This window comes from Augochlora pura, chromosome 9 (assembly GCF_028453695.1).
Source record: "Augochlora pura isolate Apur16 chromosome 9, APUR_v2.2.1, whole genome shotgun sequence".
NCBI classification, from domain to species: domain Eukaryota; kingdom Metazoa; phylum Arthropoda; class Insecta; order Hymenoptera; family Halictidae; genus Augochlora; species Augochlora pura.
Genome location: NC_135780.1, coordinates 429,813 through 454,967, shown reverse-complemented (window position 1 = coordinate 454,967; position 25,155 = coordinate 429,813). Strand labels below are relative to the sequence as shown.

The 25,155-nt window shown below is 34.6% G+C and overlaps 4 protein-coding genes across 4 annotated transcripts in view; 2 read left to right on the top strand and 2 right to left on the bottom strand.

The window, feature by feature from the left end:
• The first annotated feature begins 234 nt into the window (after positions 1-234).
• Positions 235-4,613, top strand: Smc2 (structural maintenance of chromosomes 2). Its single transcript, XM_078191208.1, has 8 exons — positions 235-479; positions 687-1,109; positions 1,179-1,457; positions 1,521-2,294; positions 2,383-2,970; positions 3,042-3,663; positions 3,739-3,992; positions 4,073-4,613. The coding sequence occupies exons 1-8, from the start codon at positions 312-314 to the stop codon at positions 4,496-4,498; spliced, it is 3,534 nt and encodes a 1,177-aa protein (XP_078047334.1). The 5' UTR covers positions 235-311; the 3' UTR covers positions 4,499-4,613.
• LOC144475374 (ribosomal protein S6 kinase delta-1) lies at positions 4,492-8,817 on the bottom strand. The gene is made up of 6 exons (XM_078191209.1): positions 8,221-8,817; positions 6,850-7,983; positions 6,632-6,765; positions 5,381-6,545; positions 5,206-5,301; positions 4,492-5,121 (listed from the first exon to the last, which is right to left on the bottom strand). The coding sequence occupies exons 1-6, from the start codon at positions 8,314-8,316 to the stop codon at positions 5,020-5,022; spliced, it is 2,727 nt and encodes a 908-aa protein (XP_078047335.1). The 5' UTR covers positions 8,317-8,817; the 3' UTR covers positions 4,492-5,019.
• Positions 8,818-9,263: 446 nt separating this feature from the next.
• On the top strand, positions 9,264-11,556 carry LOC144475249 (transmembrane protein 19). The gene is made up of 7 exons (XM_078190948.1): positions 9,264-9,513; positions 9,676-9,838; positions 9,924-10,034; positions 10,210-10,497; positions 10,584-10,688; positions 10,764-10,979; positions 11,056-11,556. Exons 2-7 carry the CDS (start codon positions 9,706-9,708, stop codon positions 11,208-11,210), a joined length of 1,008 nt encoding a protein of 335 aa, XP_078047074.1. The 5' UTR covers positions 9,264-9,513; positions 9,676-9,705; the 3' UTR covers positions 11,211-11,556.
• A 41-nt stretch (positions 11,557-11,597) lies between these two features.
• The window catches only part of Dh31-r (Diuretic hormone 31 Receptor), a 39,203-nt gene continuing 25,645 nt past the window's right edge, over positions 11,598-25,155 (bottom strand). Inside the window, exons 3-10 of the mRNA XM_078190679.1 lie at positions 23,748-23,839; positions 22,851-22,977; positions 21,112-21,338; positions 16,465-16,635; positions 16,026-16,149; positions 15,624-15,665; positions 15,442-15,525; positions 11,598-13,572 (exon numbers count right to left, since the gene is read on the bottom strand). Of these exons, the coding sequence (XP_078046805.1) occupies positions 13,396-13,572; positions 15,442-15,525; positions 15,624-15,665; positions 16,026-16,149; positions 16,465-16,635; positions 21,112-21,338; positions 22,851-22,977; positions 23,748-23,839 (1,044 nt within the window). The 3' untranslated portion in view covers positions 11,598-13,395. The remainder of the gene's footprint in view (positions 13,573-15,441; positions 15,526-15,623; positions 15,666-16,025; positions 16,150-16,464; positions 16,636-21,111; positions 21,339-22,850; positions 22,978-23,747; positions 23,840-25,155) is intronic.

The window sequence follows — 25,155 nt, the reverse complement described above, 5'->3', positions numbered from 1 at the left end:
TGAATTGTTAGCCAATCAGAGTAACGAAAATTTCTACGGTGACTCTCGCTAACGGATCAAGTTGCAGCCTGGAAGTATGTAGAACGAAAGAATTGTTACTGTAGTGTTTTTAAGTTTATCTGTTGCATATACTTATTTCACTCGCTACCACAAGTTTGTATTTATAATTATTTACGTTAGAGTTCTACTATCTATGTTTAGTATGTCATTGACTTCCAACAGTCACAAATGACCATTTGAATTTATAGTTTCGTTTAGTTGGTGTAAATAGATATTTTTACGCATTTGTAACATAGTTATTGTATTTTAGGATGCATATTAAGAGTATGGTATTAGAAGGATTTAAATCCTATGGAAAAAGAATCGAAATAGTTGGTTTTGATAAAGAGTTTAATGCAATCACAGGATTCAACGGTAGCGGCAAATCAAATATTTTGGATGCAATATGCTTTGTTTTGGGTATTACGAATCTTGGCCAGGTATTTTATAGTTGTTTTGCGTTTTCATTTATAACTAATTTTTAGTAATTATATTCTTGTATTGTATACTTCTAAATGGAAATCGTTGCTAATATCATATACATAAGAACTTATTATAATACAAAACTAATGTTTTTTCTATTCTAGCTTACTAATAAATTGTTTTTATAAAAGTAAAGATATTTTATAACAATCTTTTAATTACAGGTGCGTGCAGCATCATTACAAGATTTAGTCTATAAATCTGGACAAGCTGGCATTAAGAAAGCTAGTGTTACAATTGTATTTGACAATAAAGAAAGATCCTCTTCTCCAATGGGATATGAGCATTATGAAGAAATTACAGTAACACGACAGGTTGTAATCGGTGGGAAAAATAAATATTTGATCAATGGTTCCAATGTCCCAAACAAACGTGTACAAGATATGTTTTGTTCTGTACAATTGAATGTGAATAATCCTCACTTTTTAATCATGCAAGGGAGAATTACAAAAGTTCTTAATATGAAACCTGTAGAAATTTTATCTATGATAGAGGAAGCTGCTGGTACAAGAATGTATGAGAATAAAAAGGAAGCTACCTTAAAAACTATAGAGAAAAAAGATAGTAAATTAAATGAAATAAACGATGTACGAAGTAATTTATAAGTTTTACAATCATTTTATTTTGCATGTATTGAAAACTGTAATTTGTTTCAGATTTTGAAAGAAGAGATAGGTCCAAAATTAGCAAGACTTAGAGAAGAAAAAGCACAATATGTGGAATTCCAACGTGTAGAAAGAGAATTAGAACATTGTAAAAGAATTTGCCTTGCTTGGAAATATGTGAATGCTATAAATGATAGTCAAAAGGCAGAAGGAAACGTGCAAGTAGTTAAGGATAAAATAAATGAAAAAATGAAAAGCATTGCAGATGGTGAAGAAGAACTTAATAATATAGACAAAGAATGCAATGAAATCATCTTGAAGAGAGATACAGTGTGTATTTCGATTAAAAATGCAAATTATTGTGTTATATTCCTAATTAATTATCCTTTCTAGGAAACAGGGGGCCAATTACAAACTTTGGAAAAGGAATTAGGAGATATTGAAAAGAAGCAATTCAAATTATTGGCTGAAGTTAACAGTAACAAAGAAGATGTGAAAGCTGCTAACAAGGCTATAGAAGAACTAAAGACTAACATAAAAGATGATGAAAATGCTTTTACATCAAAACAGAAAGAATTTGCGAAAGTCGGAGATCTTTTCAAACAATTGAAAGAAACAGATCAGCAAGATTGTAAAGCTGTGCAGGCTGCACAAGAAAAATATCAAAAAATTACTTCTGGTTTATTAGAAAGTCAAGATGGTGAAAATGCGACGTTGGAGCAACAATTAATAGCAGTAAAACAAGCTGCAACAGAAGCACAAACACAATATAAGCAATGTGATATGACATTAAAACATAATAAAGAACAACTAAAAAAGAAAACGACAGAACTCAAAAACACTGGAGACGAATATAAAAAATATACTAAAGATCTTGATGATAAGGAGAAGGAGTTACAAAATTTGGAAAATCAACTAAAAAAATTAGATTATCAAGATGGAACTATAGAATCATTAAAAGAGCAAAGGCTTACACTAAGAAATGAGATAAGAGTATTAGAAGAAAAAGTAGATTACTTTGAATCCAGATATCCACAAATTAGGTTTGAATATCAGAAACCTGAACCTAATTTCAATCCTAAGTCTGTGAAAGGTGTGGTAGGCAAATTAGTTACTGTTAAAGATAAAAGAGCCGCGTATGCCTTAGATATTGTTGCAGGCGGGAAGGTATATAAATATTTCAATTTTAAAATAATTTTGATAATTTGTTTTGCTAGTGACAGATTAAAATTATAATTAATACTTCGGATTTCAGTTGTATAATGTAATAGTTGATTCAGAAACAACTAGTAAAAAATTACTTCAACGTGGACAGTTACAACAACGTGTTACCATTATACCGTTGAACAAAGTAAATGGAAGACCAATGGATAACCAAATGGTTCGTTTGGCACAAAATATAGGAGGACAAGAAAATGTGCAAACAGCGTTGTCACTTATAGAATTTCCGGAGGAAACTCGGGCAGCAATGACTTGGGTTTTCGGACAAATATTTGTTTGTAAAGATATTGATGTTGCTAAAAAAATTGCATTTCATGAAAAGATTATGAGGAAATGCGTCACTTTGGATGGTGATGTTGTTGATCCTGCCGGTACGCTGTCTGGTGGTGCTGCATCCAAGTCTGGTTCTGTCCTGTTAAAGTTGGAAGAGTTAAAAGCTATACAGAAAGAATTGGACACTAAACAACAAATGTACCAAAAGATTGAAACCGATTTGGCAAATTTGTCGAGTATTGCTGAGCAATACATGTCAATAAAACAAAAGTTTGATTTACGAAATTATGAAATCGGCGTAGTTAAACAGAGGCTAGAACAAACTGTATATTATAAAATTAAAGAAGAAGTATGTTTCAATGGCTTGACGCACTAAAATAAGTATGAGTATTGTTTATTCAATATTAATTTGTTTTTCAGATTGATGAGTTGGAGAAGAATATTGAAGAACTTGTACAGAAAATGGAAACTGCAAACAAAACTGAAAAAGCAAATATTAAACGGGCTGGAGAATTGGAACACCAACTGAAGGACTCTGCTAACATTCGCGAGAAGCAATTAAAAGACGCTGGCAAGGAATTAGAAAGACTGAAAAAGAAAGCAGAGAATAGTCGTAAGGAATGGCAAAAACGAGAACAAGAGGCAGAAACACTTGAACTAGAAATTAAAGAGTTACAACAGAGTATTGAAGCTGGAAAAGAGCAGTTAAAAGCATCTGAAGAGAAATTAAATTCACAACAAGAAGCAGGAACTGAATTAGAAGGAAAATTAAAAGAAATAAAAGATAACATGAAACAATTACAATCTGAAATAAAAGAACATAAAGAAATTATTAATAAACAAAACGTTCATATGAAAAAACTTGTAGAAAAGAAAGAAGGAATTATAAAACAGAGTAAAGATGCAAAATTAGATATTCAAAAATTAAATCATGAAATTAATTCAATTGAAAGTTGTGCCACTGAGTGCAAACAAAGAGTTAAGGAACTTCTACGAAGGCACGAATGGATTGAACAAGATAAGCTCTATTTTGGGAAAGCTGGTAATTAACTATTCATAATGAAACAATATATTACTTTTGTACATTAATAATGATTATCATTTTTTTTTCTCTCAGGTGGTATTTATGATTTTGAAGTTAACAAACCTGACGAAATGAAACAAAAAGTAAATAGATTACAAACATTTCATGAAAAATTAAGTCGGAACATTAATACACGCGCTATTAGTTTATTTGATAAAGAAGAAGAGCAATATAATGAAATGATAAAGAAAAAGAAAATTGTTGAAAATGATAAGAAGAAAATATTGGAGACAATTAAACACTTGGATGAAAAGAAACGGGAAACTTTACTTACAGCTTGGAAACAGGTACTGATGATTGATCATTTTATAAAGTTAAACGTTAGTATTGAAATTACATGAAATACTTAATTAACATTAATTTCTAGGTAAACAAAGACTTCGGATCGATATTCAGTAGTTTGTTACCAGGAGCAGATGCAAAGTTACAAGCTCCTGAAAATCAATCAGTCACAGATGGCTTAGAGGTGAAAATTGGCTTTTCCGGTATTTGGAAGGAATCGCTAGGTGAATTATCTGGAGGGCAAAGATCCTTAGTAGCATTATCACTGATTTTAGCTATGCTTTTATTTAAACCGGCGCCTCTGTATATTTTGGACGAAGTTGACGCTGCTCTGGATCTCTCTCATACAGAAAATATTGGTATAATGTTAAAAAGACATTTTAAACATTCACAATTTATTGTTGTATCATTGAAGGATGGAATGTTCAATAATGCTAACATAGTATTTACGACGAGGTTTGTTGATGGAATGTCAACAATATCTAGAAGTGAAAAAGTAAGAAATAAGTAAATCTGTATTTATTATATTAAAGCACGTAGATTTATGTCTACAAATAAATTAATATTTTTATACTCTACATCGAGAAGCTACAAAATGTAATATAATAAATGTAGAATGATACGGAGTTATGGTATCTCTAAATCCTTAAAGTAAGAAATTAGATTAACAAACATTGAGGGCATCGTAATTAAAGCTGACAGAGTCTGTTTCGTAAATATTTTTACAATATGTTGCAATTATTAACAGTCAGTACATTAAATATTTTACAGAACTACAAAGAAACAGTAAATTTCAAACGTGAAGAAATTTATTACTGTGGAACATTTTTAGTTATTGTATATCTATATTTTTATGAAATGCTAATTATATTATAAGTTTTTAAGTACGTAAGTATACTATGAAACTTATCTAAATATACATATCTTCAAAGAAAACATAGTTTAAAGTTGTTTTTGTGGGGTTTTACAGATATCCAAATTATTTTATTACCAAGCATTTTTCTTAAATGTTACTACGGATTGCACAAAATCCTAAAATGTATCTACCAAACTTGCCCAATTAATTTCTTTAAAGAATGGATGTTGTTTTATCTCTGGTATTGTCAACCTATCATTTGGCTGATATTTCAATATCTGAAAATGTGTGAAATTTGTTTAGAATTTATTTTGAAACCTATACAATTGATTAATTATTTAAACTATTATTTATAAACTTACACTAAGCAATAAAGATTTGGCATCCTCTGATAGTTTGCAAGGAATGTTAAGTAAGGAATGCGATTGGAATACACTTGGATGTTTTGCTTGAAATTTCTGAAATATGAATGTAGCATGTAATATATTTGCTCCATTACTTATTATTAATATAGATTGAATTGTCATTTTAACTTACGTTGCCTACTAATAATTCATATAGGATAACACCAAAACTCCAAATATCAGTGGCTGGAGCAAGGGGAACCATTGGTGAGAACATACATAATTCAGGAGACGCATAAGGATGCTTATATTTCAGTAAATCTATATTATGGGTCGGTACTATGTACGTTAGTTGAATGTGACCATTATCATCCAATAATATGTTATCTGGTCTTAAATCAAACACTGTAACTTCTTGCTGGTGTAATGCTTCTAATGCTAAAAGTATTTCAGCAGCCCACAGACGAATTACATTTTCTGGTATCGTCCACAATATTTCTTCAGCATCTGCAATGTTCTTTAGAGATTCCATTAATTGCATAGTATCGTTATACTGTTGATTATTTGACGCATAATAATTTGTTCTGTCAGATTTTCTATAAGATTTTGTCGATTTTTTATATATTAAATTATTTATAGTATTATCTGTTTTATTATTTTTATGATCTATTGCGACGAGTGAATCGACAGTTTTTAAGCTGTCCGTTGAAGAACTCGTTGATTCCTTGTCACCGAAACTAAGATCTTTGAAACTATCGCTTAACGATGAATTGTTAGTACTACATTGGCTCCTTCCTTTTTTATTATTATTTACCGATAAGTAATTAGAAATTATCACATTGTTTTCAGGTATTTTTTCGATTGTAGTAGTTTTGTCTATACTGTCAATTTCTATTGATATCTTATCAATGTCCAGCGGTCTATCAGTCCAATTTTTAGACTGATTTATACTGTTCTTTAAGTTCAATAAATCAGTGTTATGTCCATGGTTCAACAAATAATCAGATTCACGTAATCGATTTACTACAGTATTACTTTCTTTCAATGTTGCATTAACTGATTGTAGCAGTATCTGCGCCTTTTCTAATAATTGAGTAGTAGATAAATTTCTATATATTTCATTTGTTTTATCTACTGTCGTTGGATCTATCTTCATTTGTACTTTGGAATTTGTACTAGTTAATTTTACATTATCTAGAGATGCAGTTTCTTCATTATCATTTTTGATGTCATCTTTTTCCAAAATAGTGTTAGTATCGTTTACCGATTTTCCAATATTATTTTCGACAATTCTTTTATCACATGATCGGTTGTTAGAGGTATAGTGTGATAATATAAAATTCCACAACTTTCCACGGCTGGAAAGTAATTACAGAATCATATTTAAATTGACTATGCAAATGATAAGTAATAATACAGAATAGTAATGCTGGAATACGTTTACCTTAGATGTTGTAAAATTAAGAATACTGTTGTTTCTGTATCAATGCATGCATATAATTGTACCATATATGGTACCTGTCCGCGTAGTATGTAATCACTTACGTTTTCTTTACTTGTTGGTGATTTTTCTACAGTCTGAAATGAAAAAATTACCAATTTAATTACTTAAACATATATTTTATTTTGTGTAACACAAAATAACTTCTAAATCAATCATACTTTTACAATATTGAGGCAGTTTTTATGGACATCTTTTACAAGCATCACTGTATCCAAACTCTTCAATACTTTGTAATGTTGAAGCTCTGAAATGGGCTTACTTAACAAAGAAATATTACAGTTCAGGTATCTGTTATAAAGTTTTTCAGCCCGTTCCAAATATTTTGATATTTTTTCCTTAATTATTTCTGCTCTTATTTTATTAGTATCAGATTCAACACCAGATCGTAAACTAGAGATTCCCATTTTGTACTGGGTAAATGCTTCTTCATACTCTGTAAGATCTTCATGTTTAAATGCTGCATTCATATGTGCAACTGCAACTAATATGTATTGAGAGCAATCTGTCCATGTTTGTGACAAATCAGAACCATCGTGTGTTGTCAACAAAGAATTCACATCAGTAGTGAATTCATCAGTGTTTGGATTTCTGTTCGATGTCTGTATAATTACACAATCATTATTATTTTGAAGATTATGGTTTGAATCTTCATAGCAATTATTATTTTCATTACAAATTAACTGGTTATCTTCTAAACTAGATATAATTTTGTCTATGTTATGATCTCTTACAAGCAAATTGTCATCTGTGTTTCTTGTCATGTATGCTCTTTTGTCTTCAATCTTGGAATTTGTGTCATTTAACTGTGTAAATTGTAATTCTTTAGATTTACTAGCCTCTTGAGATTGCTTTGTTTCATTTTCAGATATAGAGCTATGAATAACTTTGGGTTCAAAAATAGTTTGAGAAATAATATCGTTACTTGATGAACGATTTATATAAGTATGGCGATCATCTTCCATTGATGTATCAGAACTGAGAGATTGTGAACAATCACTGACAGAATAATCTCCATGACTAGTTTCAAAAAACTTTATGAAAATATCGCTAGAGTATAAATACGAATGCCTGCCTACAAATTCTAAAAATTTTAATGCACATTCCCTTCTTTCTTCTATAACTTCAGCCTCAAATCTGCCAAAATATTTTGGCTTAGGGAATGATGGGTAACTCTCTTTAATCTGAGATTTCGCACAGAGAATGTTTAATTCTGAGTGAAGTTTCTTAAAGTCATTATAGCGTTTCCAGACAGATACTTTAGATATTTCTTCATGAGAAGATTTTAAAAATACCTAAAAAACAATTATTTTTATACATATATTTACAGCCATAAATAATTTACATTACAGTCTATCTACACTTGTTACTATCTTTAATGTGGCAAATTTTGTTCATTTAAATTAAACTGTTTAAATGAAATGTCAACTCAGAAATTAATTGGATTAACTGTTTCATCGATTTCGTTCAATATAAAAATCAATTCTATTTATATGATACATTAAAAATTAATTAAAACGGTGTTATCATACCACAGAAGTGACTTTGTAGATAGTAAAGCCTTTCTTGTGTCGTGTCGTTTCTGGAATAATAAATCGTCTCATCCATTTGTCCCTTGTCGGTGCCATCGTTTGTATAATTCAACTATAAAACCAGAAGCTCGATAAATTGATCGCTTATCGCTCGAACTCGCACATGTCTGCCATTATATTTTTACGTATCTGGCTTTTTTCTTCGTTTGCGAGGCATGTATAGCGCAATTGATTACATTGTCAATTACTGTCATTCACATATCACTTGTATGCACCCATGTCATAAATATACCCATCATTTAGAATAATTGTTTATCAAGTATGCGCTTACAAATTTCAGTAAGACGCACACCATTGTCTATATAATCTAAGTTACTTCAAATGAATACAAGTTAAGATCATTTACTACTTTTACATTATTTGAAAAATATACTTATGTATAGAAATAGTACGGTCAAGTAGGTTACACCATCGCTATTATAACTGCATGTCAGTGCTATCTTGTTTCACTATTTTTATATCACAAATTGAACAACTGTCAGTGAATTAGTGAGTAATACACCTGCTTCGATCTTCTCTTCATCACTGCATGAGCGCATGAGCGTTACTGCGCGTGTGATGCAATGTTCTACCATGAACGTAAAAGTCAAAAGTGGACGACACACAACTAATTAAAATTAACGAATCAAAATCAAGATATGCACATACATATGTACTGCTTCGCAAATGTCATTGTTCTTTAAATAAGTTTTAAATAATCGAATGTGTAATATTTTATTTAATATACTTGTACTGTACTGTTTAATACACTATCACTAGTTGTTCTATTTATACTAAATAGAGCAGTAGATATGCCCTTACAAAACCTTTAAAAAATCAGAGCACAAAAATGTTTATATTCACACTTGCTAACGGGTCGAACTGTTGAGATGTGCAGGAGTAAGACATAACATAAATTTCAATATGGTGATCAATCTATATAACTCTATACTTTATATCCATGCTAAAATCCACAACGAGCCTGATCTTTTTTGATTTATTGTTTATGCCAATTACACATAATATTTATCATTACTTTATAAGCTAGCCGGTGTTGGTTGGTCAAGGGTTAATGTCAGTTGATTATAGTGAAAATGAAATTTAATGGCACTCTCACGAGATTTAATTTTTATCTTATCTAAAAAAAAATAGCTAAAATAAACAATCATTTCTTATTAATAATCACTGATGGATTGCTACCATGTAGCTGACAGTTTTCAAGTGAAATCTGTGAATGTATAAGCTGTTACACAGGTATCGCGTATTACGTATTAAATATAAGATGAAATGAAATATTTGTAGACCTTTCAACGCACTTCTCCATACCTCTTTTATACATTTAACGAAACAAAATTAATTAAACGAGTCAATTGAATAAAAATTAGTACTTTACAATATTTATGACGATTTATTCAGTAAAATACATATATATTCTCATTGACGAAAATGGAGAAAGAACGATCTCGCGTGTTGGTGCCGGTACTGATTAGTGCCTGTGCAATTCCTATTTCTATGCTGTTTTGGATCGTAAACGTAGTTTACTCAACTTTTCATCCCGACTCCAATAATCATTTTGAAGGTATACGACCGCTACTCACCATTTTTTTACTGTTCCGCTTCTTTATGTGATTGTTTTGTTCGACATAACCTTCTATCATTTTTAGAGCACTTGGTGATTTCGCCATGGAGATGGCTGGCTGTCGTCGCAATTCCCACTTTTATAGCGTTTTGGGGTTTCAGAAAAAAGAACGTGGACATCACCGGTGCCATTCTTGGTAATAAAATGTTCTTCAGATTTTTTCGAGAAAATTAAAAATAAAATCATGAACACATATAAAGCAATTGAAAATACAATTTATTATTGAGACAAGATGCAGTGATTGTTCTGTAAAAGTTTCACTTTGAGAGATTTTACATATCCTACAGTAGTAACAGAATGTTATATTGCAGGATTTTTCATGGGTTTTATTCTGACTCTCACAAGTTATGTTCATCTGGCTTGTCTATTCTCATTCTTTGTTACATCTTCCAAGGCAACGAAGTTTCGTTCCCACAAGAAAAGAAAACTTGAAGCAGACTTTAAGGAAGGTGGGCAGAGAAATTGGATTCAAGTTTTGTGCAATGGTGGCATGGCAACACAGTTGGCACTTTTGTATCTCTTGGATATAGGTTGTGGAGAACACCCTGTTGATTTTGATAAGTATTATAGAAGTTCTTGGTTGTCAATTGGAATTTTAGGTGTGTTTATAAAAAAAAATTCACAATTTACATTAAATTTTTAACAGTTTGTTGAATTTTCATTCTTTGCAATCTTTATGATGTAGGAGCATTTGCATGTTGTAATGGAGATACTTGGGCTTCAGAGATTGGAACAGTTATTGGTAGTAGCGATCCTTTCTTAGTTACCACAGGGAAAAGAGTACCAAGAGGTAAAGCTATCTAAATTACAAAAATTTCGAATTCCAAAGTCTTGAGTAAATTACTATATTTTCCTATATTAACAGGAACAAACGGTGGTGTATCCTGGGTAGGTCTTTTGGTTTCCGCGCTCGGTGGTTTGACAGTGGGTTTGTTTTATTACATTACCGTACTATATACTGTAGACTCGGCTGTCCTTCAATTAGCTGCACCACAATGGCCAGTTATTCTTGTTGGATGTCTTGGAGGTCTCCTTGGCAGTATCATAGATTCTATCTTAGGGGCTACTGTACAATACTCGGGTAAATTTTGCTTTGTTATATCCGATAATGTATTACATGTTGTAATATTATATTGTTAACTTTGGTTCTGCCACAGGAATGAACGAAAATGGAGTTGTGGTAGAGCGCCCTGGGAAACGAGTAAAATACATTTGTGGCAGACAAATTTTGGACAATCATAGTGTCAATCTTTTGTCAAGTGTCGTCATAGCAATTACTCTACCGAAAATTGCGAATTTAATTTGGCCTTAAAAAAATCCGATATGCTTTATTTTCTTATATTATTTTTTTTATATATCACAGTTGATAATTACGATCATAAGTGAGGGTACATTCTGTTCAGAAAATAAAATTTCAGTTTATATTTATTCGTGTTTTTAAACCGTCCGCATAGAATCATGTATTAATTAGGATTATATAGAATAATTTTAATAATAAGCCTATTAAAATGTGTTATTTCTGTTTTTACTATTCATATGTAAAATATATTATAAATTAAAAAATCTCCAGCTTTTTTAAATTTCTCCATTTGTCGAAAAATAGCAGCAATAAACCATTTCTGCTTCAATGTTAATCTGAGGGTTGTGAAATTAATTTTATTAGTGATACAAATCAAAGGCCTTTGTATATGTACAATTTTTTGTTTATTTAGCTGTATTCACAAACTTAAATAAATTTCCGTCACTGTTTCTACAGAATTATTTTGTATAAAAATTACATGACATAATTGATATGATAAACCCCATTATTTATTTTTACTGTCGAACAAACAATGTGTTCTCTTAAAGCAATGCAGCTGTAATTTTATTTGAGCGAAGAAACAAGAAAACGAATTCAAGAAAATAATAAAGCAGATGTGCGATATCGTTGATTACTTATTTTATAATTTTGATTTTCTTTCCATTGGTGAAATTTAATACTTTTAAAAGAACAAGACCTTAATGAATGATGGGATATGAGAAGTATACGCGCGGAAGTCATTTCAGAAACACATGTTAGAGAATAAAAGAAATATTTTTTTTTGTAATCCGGATATTGTAACACGAAACGATTCGATTATAATGAATTTACATACAATAGGGACTTAAATTTCCATTTCACACACTCTAACATGCGTTTTTGAAACACAGTATCTTGCTCGATTTTTACATTATTGATATAATGGCCACTTGTACATAACTTAGCAATTACTGAATTGCTTAATCTGAGATATTTTACCTATCATGTAAGGAGCAGTCAATTAGTTATTAAATTATTCCGAGGAAGTTGTGCGTATTTGATGAAAAGTTTAATTTAAAAGTTACGATGTTAATTAATATAAGAATCAAATATATAAATGCGTTATTAAAAATGCATAAATAATATGGTTTTTAGAATATCAAGTTAACTAAGACAATTGATTACAATTGAGAACAATTGATTAAATTATCCTCGTTCTTCGCAGATGAATTTTTTAAACATTTGCAATAAATTTAATATAATGATTTACAATAAATTATCTGAAACTTATCTTTTTAACATATGTACAATCTATATCTTGTCTCAAACTTGATCAACGATTACTAAATATATTATTCAACAATGTATTGTACATGATTCGGTGACGCTACTTTTTGCATTCATCTTTCGTTTCATTTTAACACAATCCAAAAATATCAAATATCTCAAAATTGAGTTTAAAAAGCAGTAATATTTTTTGTTAGACGTCTTGCTTTAAAGAAAATTTAGTTTGAAAATTCGTGTATTCACAAAAAGTAGACTAGGTCATTCACGATCAGACACGTCAGCTTATTCTTATTCTATACCACGCGTACTCGCTGAATTATCAAACTAAATTTTCTCGAAAACAATGCTTGGAACAAAAAAATGCTATTCTTTTTTCTTGACTTATTTTTGCATGCCGAATCATCCCTGTTCAATTGTACAATCTATCTGGCCCCATTCTATGTAAGTTCTGTAAATATTTAACCCTTAAGTGGGCTTCCAAAATCAGCTGCGTGTGAAATCAATTTTTCTAGAGATCAAAGTTTATTCGAATCTGCGAATGGTTTGTCAAATTTTGAATATACCAAATATTTATCGACATAAGGATGTATAGCGCTGTAATAGCTATCACAGGCCACTTAAGGATTAATATCCCTAAACATTTCTATTATCCCTCAATCACAATCACCCTAAAGCGAACTCAACAAACTGTCGACCTTATAATTTTTCCATATTGCACTTAACAAAATTTTCCATGGTCTTTGAGACATTTTTCATACTTTCTATAAAGTTACCCTATCCCGACAAGATAATCCATCATCCACCGTTATAGAAAATCACAAATTGGAGCAACGTCTCCATTGATTATCTTGATCTTTAACAACCTCCCTTCAGAATTCGTTTAAAAAACTCGTCGCATGGTTCACCAGTCTCTGTCGTTTTCCTGGCTCGTTTACACCGACGACATCCAGTCGTCGTTCCTCTGTGCGACGTTCCAACGGTCAGCAGGGTGATCGACATTATTGGTAGCGACCAGTTGCATGGTTTCGTGGTTGTCTGCGGGCTTCCTGTCCAGGTGTTGTGGCACGGGCAACTGATAGTCACACTTGGTCCTCTCCCGGCATCGGACCTGCGTTCGATCGGATAAACTGAAACAGTCAACGTCCCACAATGGACTTGACTCGGGCACGTTGTCATTGGTACGACACGGACAACTCTCTCCCTTTCTCTCTCTCTCTCTCTCGTTCGCTCTCTACCACAAGCTAAAATTGTTAGTTGCTCATTCACCAGTTCAGTATCGGTGTCGGTTTCGATCGAGGATGTGCTAGGAGTCGGGCCGACGTATTAGTATCGGTTCACCCGGATTAGTTCAGTCCGCATCGCACCATTGACCATACGTGCAGTTCCTAATTGCTACCTTTGCTGACACGCCGACTGTGCTGTCTCTTCGGGTGAAACGGCCGCTGAATGGACAGTACGTATGTACACAGGTGTTTGCAAATGTGCCGGGTTCGTTTCGCGTGCTACCACCGACTATACGCGGTTGCTACTAAGCTGGGACTGACCTAGAGCCAGAAGGACTGTAATTGGATCGACAAGAGAGGACACCGTCCTCTATTCAGCCTTATCAGAAATTTTGGTGGCTGGATGCCCTGCATGTTCCTCTAATTAAGGGATTCAATATGCATCCTACCGGCCTTTGCTTGACTGATAACTGATTATGGGATTTACCGATGCTGATTGGCTTGTTTGCGAAAGGGGTTTGCGCAACCCCTTTCCGATAGAGGATTCTTTTGCACTGCGTTCCGCGAATTCGCTAAAATAATTTCATCTTTGATCGTGGCTTAATACTTCAGCATTAAATCGATTTAATCCAGCCTTTTCATCGAACAAAGTCGAGGAGTCCTCTCAACTGGCAATCCCTAAGATTTTTGAAACGAACGTGTCCATCGACCCAATCATAGTCGCGTTTGACGTGGAAAGAACTGAAAGATGAGCATGAGAGATGAAAGGGTTGAAAATTAATGGAAGTGCGGCGATTCGTTCGCATTACAGTAATCGCTCAAAGTCACTTTCCTTTCCTTTGTAGACAGATAGTGAGATGGAGTAAAATAAAGTAGAAATATTGTCGGTGATTTTGAGCGATCGACTGAATTTCTACGCGACTGTACACTTTCGACCGACTATTCCCGATAACGACGATTCCGTGCGGAATCGCTCAGGAATATTTTTGAACGCAATTATCGTATCTGAATTAGATCGCCCATGCAAGCGCGAGAAAACATTTCTGTGAAGCCATGCGGACATTTATAATGGCCGGATTGTCTCTTGGGTTCGATATCGCCGACACAAACACTCGGATTTCGGAAATATATGAGCAGGTGTCCGTAACGTGCACTCGGCCGAGCGAAAGTATAATTAAAACGAAGAGCTATGCACAAAGCAATCTCTATGATTTATTACGTTATAGTGCGCAGTCGTGTTTCATATTTTCGTTCATGATTTACAGTGTCCAGGTTTCCCGCATTCTACCAATAATTCAAAAAGCGCAGCGGATCACATTCAACGATACTTTAAACGTTAATTGTACCGTTTACAAGCCGAGAATCTGCAATTATTTCGTCAAGAAATTCCATAAAATCTTCGTAATATCAACGCTTACAACTAAAATAATTTAAGATAAACTTTTCAAAGCTTAACGAACCTCTTCTACACAAATGCCTATTAACGCGTGCATATAGTATCGACGAAGGCGAAATAAAATAGAACAGCGTGATTCCGTAGTTTTGGAGGCATATGTCGATGCCATACGTGCGTCGATCATGAATCAAAGCTGTGTTCTAGCAACATGAAATGTCGATGAGCACGGATCGTGCCAGGACGACACGGATGTGAAGCGAATGGAGGAAGAACACATGAAACGTGCAGGTGGCCGTCGTTAGGGCGTTTTCGTTTTTAGGGGACCGTGAGTGCTCTATGTCTTGTGAATTTGTCGTACCGAGACGGTCGTAGCCGTGCAAGAGTTGGCCCGATTTCGCAGAAGAGCCGTGCACTCCCATTTCCTCTTGAACTGCGCTATCACCTGCGGCATGAACGATATTTTATTAATGAAATAATATGTAGCTCGGAGTTCGGTTAATTAAATATGAATCTCGCAAACATTCGGATTCGTTGACACACCTCACCGTTCAGGAAACAGAACAAAACGGCGACACAGAGGCCCTGTGGAAATAAACTGATTTAGAATTGTGACGTCGACTGGCTGTTAACTGGGCTGCGGATCTTTATGCAAAGTAAACATTTTTCCTGCGTCTCGTGTATAGAACTGGAACTATTTTCAAGTTTTTCTCTTTCTTTAATATGTTTAGCGTAATGGTAATAATTGGTTTTTACTGTTCGAATTGCCATAAATTTGTCACGAATGCGCAAAATCCACAGTCCATCCATATTCTTATCATATTCTATTTTCCATTATTGTAGTAATCATCCTAGATCCTATTTTCATTGTTTCAATGCTCATTTCAGATCTAACATCGTATTCGTGTTCGCTAGAAGTAATTTTTATGAAGGCGTTGTGTTCACCTGGAACGAGGCCGTGACTGCGGAGAGAACCTCATAAATCGGCTCCCATGGATGCCCTTTTGGCGGTCTGAAGGGGATGGCCAAATAATGCAAACCGAGGAGAGGTACCAGCAGCATCGTCGCCCTGGAAAAGAACAGAGCCTGTTCAACCGAGGGAGTACAATAGCATGTTTCGAATTGGCAAATATTTGGTAACAACGGCGAAATTAGTTTCCTTCAAAATCAAAGTTCCGGGGAATCATTTTATTTAATCGCCACTGGACCGCGAATGCGAAATTCGGATGAGAAAAGTTTTCAGTACATAATACAATTTGTTTTGCATAATAATCCATATTCATATGTACAAATTAAAATGAAACAAAGTGTCTATGCTCGTCAGAGTTACCAATATTTTTATTTCATTTAAGAAATAATTGACTAAGTTTGTTATTATACTTACTTAGCTGCCTGTCTCATAGACCTCGATGGCTGCGTACCGATTGTAGGTCCCGCTCTCAGCTTCATCAGAAGAACCCGTACTATGTTGAAGAGGAACAGGAAATTCAGACCGGTGGACACGCAGACTGGGTAGACCAGCACGATCATGTAGTTACCCTCGTCGATCCAACACCTGCGATCATCATCGATGCATAGAATAAGTTCGAATAGAAACTATCTTGTCGCAGCGAGAAAACTTTCACCTGGTATTTAAAAACATTTCAGAATTCGAAAAGACTTTAGCTTCGCTTCAGCGCAACAAACGTGGCGTAGATTAAAATTCAGAAGGGGAGAACTGTGCTTTGTATTATGCAGCCCTTTCTGCGGAGAACGGCGGCGAAGTTTGCGCTGCTGTTACGTACTTTTTAATTGAATAATCCCTCCGTCCTTTGCTATAATAGTGCCGTAATCGAATTATGGCGCATACCGTCCGATATTTCATCAGGTTCTTTCTATATAAACTGTCTTTGAAACTAGAACCATCGAATCCTAAACGTGATTAATGTATTAGGTTGATGCATATGAAATGTCGGATGTTTCAGTAAATATATAAAACTGTCTATCTTTTTTCGAAATCTGTTGATTTAATCAAAATATGCCCCGTTTGCTTTACTACACCTTTTTCAACGAGATTTCAATACAGGGATGCCTGACTTAAACAAATTTTGATCTTTAGAATGAATAAACTCTGATATGGAATATTTCAGACTGTCTTCATTTCTATACTATTTAGCCCGTAAAAACTGTCCTAAATATTTAAAAGTAGTGAAAGTCGGTTAGCGAAAGAACTATATTTTATAAAATTTTACATTTTACTTCATTTAATTTCGCAATTGTTTTGTACGACGTATGCGTAGTTTTTATGGGCTAAACAGTATGTAAATGGAGACAGTCTGAAAAATTTCATACTATTGTTTATTGATCCGAAAAATCAGAATTTCTTGAAGCACAGACATCTATGAATTAAACTCGCGTTGGGAAAAGTGTATTGGAACAAATGGGGCACATTTTGATTAAATCAATAGCTTTTGAAAAAAGATATGCAGTTTTATATACTCACTTAAAAATCCGATATTTCATATGCACCAACCTAATATATTGTTTTATAACAAAGACAGGATTGGATTAATTTAAATTATGTTGCTACTTCCTACGATATTTGAAGAACTTATTGAATTTATTGTTCAAATGTACACGCTATGAGTCACTGGGATAAACGAGGTTTTTCTTGCACTAAATAGTCTAAAATAAATGAAATAAAAAACAAAAAGAGATAAAAGGAAATAAAATAAATATGTAATAAGAAACAGAAGATATTCATGACTAGACTTAATAATACATGCCATTATATGCAATGTATGATATGTAACATTTCTACAGTATCATGGATAACAAAAGAAATGATCAGAAACCAGTGATTTCGATTGGTTCGATGGTTTTAATGTTAAAAATAATTTTCCATAAAATTTTCAAAAATATCCAACCCTGTTACCCATGATCGCTTTCAGGCTATCTGCCAGAGCATCCCCAGTTATCCCCTTCAAAATCGAAAACGGATCACCGTGGTTTCGAATTCAATTAATAGGAGGACGAATCACGATCAGCCTAAAATCCAGTTAAATTAATTAATCCAGCTCGAGCCGATAATCCCCGAAAAATCGAAATTACATCGCCAATAGCGTCGGCGGATCAATTAATTTCGGTAAGGTCATTCTGACGTTCATTAATTCAGCGCGGCGAGTCTCCTTTGTTCGTCACGGATTTCGGAGCTGTCATCGGGCCAAGCGACGATAAACCAATTGCCTCGGTTCTGATCCTTTGGTTCACAGTGCACGTGCCGTATCCACCGGGCGACCCGCTCATGTACCGGGTGCCGTCGTCGTGTCCGACTTCGGAGAGTCCTCCGCAACCTCCCTTGCGACCCCCCGCGATAGGAAATCAACGGGGGGAGGCACGATGCTGCGCACCCCTGATAAAGCGTCATGGTGTTGCGGTTCTCTCGGGATTCCGTGAGCGGCTTCGCAATTAGTGCGCTATAGCACCGATTTTCGTAACAACGAGAATGCAAGCGCCCTCCGGACCGACACTTCCGTCGGAAGTTGCCAGGATAAACTTCCTTTTGGTCACGTGCCGGATTCGGAGCGATGGTAAACCGGTTTCATTAGATAAACGATGGCTAAATAAGCGATAAATGGCTAAATAAGCCAACAGACAGGAGCGAAATTATCTACCCTAAAGAATTTTGAAAAAAATCTGCATCATTCTTTGTTTAAAACAAGCGTATTTGTTGACATGTTTTCGTAAAATATAAATCGCTCACAATACCCATTTGACACTTACCATTTTGTATAAAACATTGAATATAGTATATTAAATATTGTATAAAATGTTCGTACTATTTATGCGTATAATAATTATTATTGCCATCTGAAAACAATTTTATAATCTACTGATATCTATTGTTCGCTTGTGATGCACGGGATATTTTACTTGTCAGTGAGATATGTCTTTCTTTTTTCGGAGGACGTTTGGTATCGACTGGCATTCTCTATTATTTTTTCATTAAATCCGTCTGAATATAGAATGGAGCGTTTTTCAGCACTCCGTTTTTATTTCATTCGTTTCACCTCTGTCAGCGGGCCAACCATTGTGTGATTATATCGAGTGGACCAGCTGCTATCAATCTTATCGTATTTCTATCCTTGTCGGAAAGCATATTTTTGTTTCCACGTTTTTAATCGAGCTCGATAACTCACGAAAATCCGGTCGCCAAATAATTTTTATCATTCTGTTGATTTAACAATGTCGAGGCAATAAATTTTAGTGATTCAGTGCAAGTAAAAAAATTTAATGATATTTGCGAATCCGTCGACGTTCTTCGATAAAGAGATACGTATTATGTATCGAAATTAAAATTTCTGGTTGGAAAATACTCCGGAATTTTTATACAGGAACTAGGCTAAATTTTAATAATAGAGGAATTAAAATACTATATTGAAGATACAGAAATGTTCAGGGGAATTTCCTATATCTATACCATGCAAAGAAGGTTCATCTATTATATAAAAATAAGTCGGGTTTTCCTTCCTGACGCTATAACTCCAGAACGCACGAACCGATTTCCACGGTTTTGCATTCGTTGGAAAGGTCTCGGGCTCCGTGAGGTTTATAGCAACCAAAATTCTGGAAAAATTTCAACAGAAAAGCAGGAAAACAGGGAAAATCATTTTTCACATACAGTGCCATCTCTGATACATAGCATGTACTACAAACCAATATGGTTTATAAAACAAAAAAAATAACTTTTCTTCATCTTTTAATCCCCAAACGAAATGTTACAAAAGACGAAGCCATCTGGTGGCGAAACGGAGTTCGCCAGGTTTACTAGTTTGTTAATATAAATAAAGATGACAAGTGATTCCTTACCACTGCTGCTATAAGATATGTTCCTTAAAATATAAAAATAGTGCCATTAAACGTGGTGGCAAAACGCTCAAACTGGTAGACAAAATTATCGATAGTGTAAACAAACGTTCTGAAATCCGTATAGCGCCATCTCATATTTTCAAAAAAGTGACTGAAATCAATTATTTGTCGACCAGTTTGAGCGTTTCGCCGCTGCGTTCAGTGGCGTTGTTTTGACATATCTATAGGTTTTGCATAGTGCCGCCACCTGTGCCAATGACCTGAACCTTCAGAATTACCGTTTGTGATTAATTTCGGCGAACAGTTTGAGCATTTTGCCGCAACGTCCAATGGCGCTATTTTTTTATTTTCAGAAACAGATGACTCGTGCCGGATTTTACATATCTTACAGCAAAAGCGGCAAAATCACGCGCGTGCAATGTTTTCAATGATAAATAAAATTTTGTTGCTCGATGTCGACGCAGAAAAATCTTCTTAACATTTCTGTATCCACATAACTATCCATGAGCATCCCCATGAACATTTGAGACCAGCGATATTAATCTAAATGCTATTGGTCGCTAAGGACATTCCTCTGCCCTTAAAATATTCTCTGACCAATCAAGTTTCCCCATAAATGAGATTCAAATATGTACTTCGATCTCGGACGGAAGACTGACGTTGAATTTTTCAAAGCGAATGCAAATACAACGTGCATGCCGGTCTGGAGTTCTCTGTACCATGAGATCCCGCAGGAATTTAAATACCGTTCCCATCTAAGCGATCGGAACTTCGACTTCAGAGAAAAGAGAAAATATCCACGCCGACCTAATTGTAAATAGTGTTCCATAGCCAGAGGTCAAATCTGAAATGTCGGCGCGGCCTTGTCACTTGTAAAACAACAAAACGCTCCCATTTTTATTACCTCTGTTCGATTCAGCCCGTTAAATTGATGAAATGTTTCCCATATTCGTAATTGATTTGGCTTGGCGATTCAACGCGGTTCGTTTGTTCTATTGAGTTTGATACATAGGCGCGCATGATCGAGCTGTTTTTTTTACAAAAGCTTTTGTCCTGTGATTCGATGTTTTGTTTCGAAGGGAGGATAACAAGGTTATCAAAAACGAGGAAAATAAAAATTGAAAAGCAACGATCCAAAGAGTGTTTCACGCATTCTCTTCGCAGTTTTAACGCCGTTACTCACTGCCCAGTATCCACGGGATTGTCGCTGAAGAACCTCAGGCAAGCGTAGATCGTGATGATGACAGCGGGCACCGACCAACCCAGCCCCATTAACCACTTCACCAGCTTATGCTCGCTGGTGAACGCGCTGACGAGCAACGTGTGCAGGTAAAAACCCTCGCACAACATCCAGGCGTAATTGGTGACCAAAAAGTAGTGCAGTACGATGTGCAGTAGCCGGCACGTTACCTGTAAACGTAAATATTAAGTTCGCCTCTGATTGGTCCCCCGGTTCGCGGCCGGCTCGAGAAGCTGCCGTGCCAAGCGACGCAACGGGCCGGGCAATCTTCATGCAAATTTCTATTTTCATAATTAGCACCGCGAAAATGAAAACCCCGGACGAAATTTCTTTCGTCGGCGGAAACGCCTTGGGACGGAACCCGGGGAAAATATTATTTTTTTTATTAATACGTATGGCTGCCGGTATTTTAGAAATTGTTCATACCTCGGGGAGCTACAGTTTTATTATTACGCGGAAAAACCTAGGAAAATATGGCTTCTGTAACGCTAAGCATAATAGAGCGTAGTAGACGTGGATAAACGCTAATTTATTAATTCTAAGAATATCCGTTAATAGAGCTGTTGCGACTCTAGTAGATTAAAATGATATAATATATTGTTCTTCGTTTAGAGTATATGAAGGCGTTGCAAATGTACACTCCCCTCGAAAAATGTTAGGACATTTGTTTATACGAAATAAGTAAGGAAACAATTTTTCATTCAGTTTAGGTAATGTCTGCGAATTTCATGGCATCGCGTCGTCGAAAGTATAGTCCTCACGCGACGAGAAGACACCTACGTGTTTACATTCCCCCTCTTACTAGCTCACTGCTGTAGTAAGGGGGGGAACATAAACACAAAGTTGTCTTCTTGTCGCGCGAAGACTGTACACGCGAAGTTATAAGCGTCCGTTACTTATACGACCAGTTTATCGATTTATTGCATTTCGTTTATTGAAAACGTGTGCTAATTCATTTCTCCAATTCACGTTACTTTTATTATCATACAGAGTATATATAATAGTATAATATTATTATATTGTATTATAATGTTATGTAATTGGATTATACTGTATGTAATTATATTATTATACATTATATAAAGTATATAAATAAAATAACGTGAATTTTAAACAGCGAAATTATACTTTCTTTTCAATTAAATCAACTTCGAAATAAATCTAAGCAATTACAACAATTCTCTATACCGATTCTTGAAATCGATCTAACTTTCTGCAAGTGTCCCAATACTTTTGCAGGAGAGTGGAGGGGGCAATCTACTCATCTTATTTGCAATCTAACGAACGAAACAGCCATTATTCAGTTCATATAGATATTGTGCAAACAAAGCCGACGAATCGAATGTATCATCCATTTCTCGTAAATGGATATTAGCCTTCGCGGGACTTACCCGAAAAACCATGAGGAAGATAAATGGCGGAGAAAGAGACGTTCGATTAGACCGCGACTGGTTCATGCGAATATCAAATTTATCGACCAGGGGCACCGAAACTCGAACAAAAACCGCGTTCCGAACAGCATAAAGGTATCGTTGCGCGTTATTAATCTTCTTGCCGCGGTGAATATTAAGCAACGGTGGCCAGCAACGAGTGCAGAAAATCCCCGGTTTCGGCGATATCTCGAAGGGGTATTACTTGGCAGACACGGGAACCGTTTAACATGACAATGACGTTCCACGTACCCCATTGTTTAACAGTAGTTCGGTGTTCGCGACCACGCAGCTGTACCACACGAGCCATAGGGTGTTGTTCAGGGCGAACGAGGTGAACAGGTTCATATGGAGAGTGATCCTGGCGCATCTCAGAGATCTGCATTCATCGGGGGAACAATGCAAAAAAAAAAAAACAACACAACGCTACAATGGCGGAACCATTTTCTGTGATTGCTGGATAGATTTGTTTAGCGCCAGTTGAATCCGATGCACTTATTCGAGCGAAGCACCGTGTACACGATTTTGGGGAAACAAAGGATGCATCGGATCATACCTTTTTCTGGCCGACTTTTTTTGCGAGCAAATATTAATTTTGCTCCGCATCGGCTCGCCCCATTGTTGAAATAATACAATAATCTCGTCGCGAATAGACTGCGGATCGTTTATGCAGATTTTAAAAATGTAACGCGACGTTATGAAATTATCTTATCCAAACACAATAGGTCATTTAAAATAGAAATATTGTGAATCAGAAAAATTATTTTATATTAAGATGGCTTAGAATGATTCATTATTTAATTGTTCATGAAAACTGTAATTTCTGTAAACTAATTTGTACAAGTAAAGATCCACAGTCTAGTCTTAAATTAATAAATATTGTTAATATATATTTGATACACTAAGTAAGGAGCAATTATTTATAGCTTTTATTTTAGCAAATTGTTTTTTAAAAGCACATTACAAACGAAGCTGCAGGATTTTCGAAGTTTCGGTATTATCGTATTTTCACAGAAGCATTATGTGAGATTATTTTGGAAATTTGGCGACGTGATTTATTTTATCGTCTAATGGATAGCGGTCTAGGTAATAATGCCTGAATTTCTTCGTCTGTTTTCGTGACGACAGTAGAAATTGCGATCGACTCACCGGAAATACGTGAGAATACCCAACGAGAGCAGCAAAGCTATGAGCGATATAGCGTACCCGGCTTCGTAAATTCTATTAATCCCCTGCTGCCACTGGAATCAAAATTAATTGCTATATTATAGGATTATACAAGCTCGCGAGTGCGAGCGCCGAACGAAATCAGTCGCGTATCCGCGAATATACGCTGATACGTCTGAGAAAATACACATAATCTTTTTCAAATTGTAGCTTTTGCTCCTTATTATCGCTTTCATTTTTTTTCAGGAGAGCAGCGCGAATCACTTCGTATAAAATTTGAATAAATTTCCCATACCTCACTTTAACCGTGCCCGGTATTACAATAATTATTTCTCTCTTATAAATCTCTAAGGTGTAATATTTTTAAGTGACATTTTTATACCATTTTCAACTCGTACAAAGACATTTTTATTTCACGACATTTAAAACTGTAAAATTGTTGATTAAAGTTCTAATACAATTTTTCATCTGTATACAGACTTTTTAGGTTTTTATCCACGACAAATATTGCAATTAATATTGAAAAATTTTTAATTGAATTTTTAATACCATTCACAACTTGTACAGAGATTTGTTAAATTTTGCAAACACTGCAATTTGGCAGACTAGTTAAATTTGACGAATATTGCAGTTAATTTAGACGGTAAAATTGTTAATTAAAATTTTAATATTATTTTTACATTGTTTAAAGACTTGTTTCATTTTTATTCACGACGAATACTGTAAGTAATTAACTATAAAATTGTCTAGTATTATTTTTATTCTGTCTATATTTTTGTTCGATTTTTATCCACGATAAATATTACAATTAATTTAAATTGCCAAGTTGTTAATTAAAATTCTAACATTATATTTAATTTGTAAAAGGACTGATTTGTATCCACGACATTGTATCGTAAATACAATAATAAATTTAAGCTGTAGCATATTTGAAATCTTAATGTATTTTGTTTTTCTTTGAACAAATTTTTCTGAGGAATTCTGTATCCAATTTTTAAATCGAACTCGCGAATAACTGAGAATTCTGAACGTATCTTCCGTAGCGTCTCGAAAAGGGAAGTTTGATTTCTTTTCTACGTTCGCATCCCTTCAGCGAACGTGAAATTGCAGCACACAAATGAGGAAATACGAGGCTGTAAAATTTGTTTTATTGGAAGGAGTACCGGAAGGTAAGGGTTATCGAAGTTCCTTTACGGGATCATATAGTTTTCGTTCTTATATCCTCATAAAGTGAATGCCTCTTGCATGCATCCACTAAATTGCCCCATCTTATACGTTTCCTTTATTCCCTTATACGAGTTTTTCATCTCGACTCGTACGTTTGGTCCTATTACCTTGTTCAACGTTTTCGAAAAGATGCGTCCCAAGCATGATTCAGACACAAGATAAC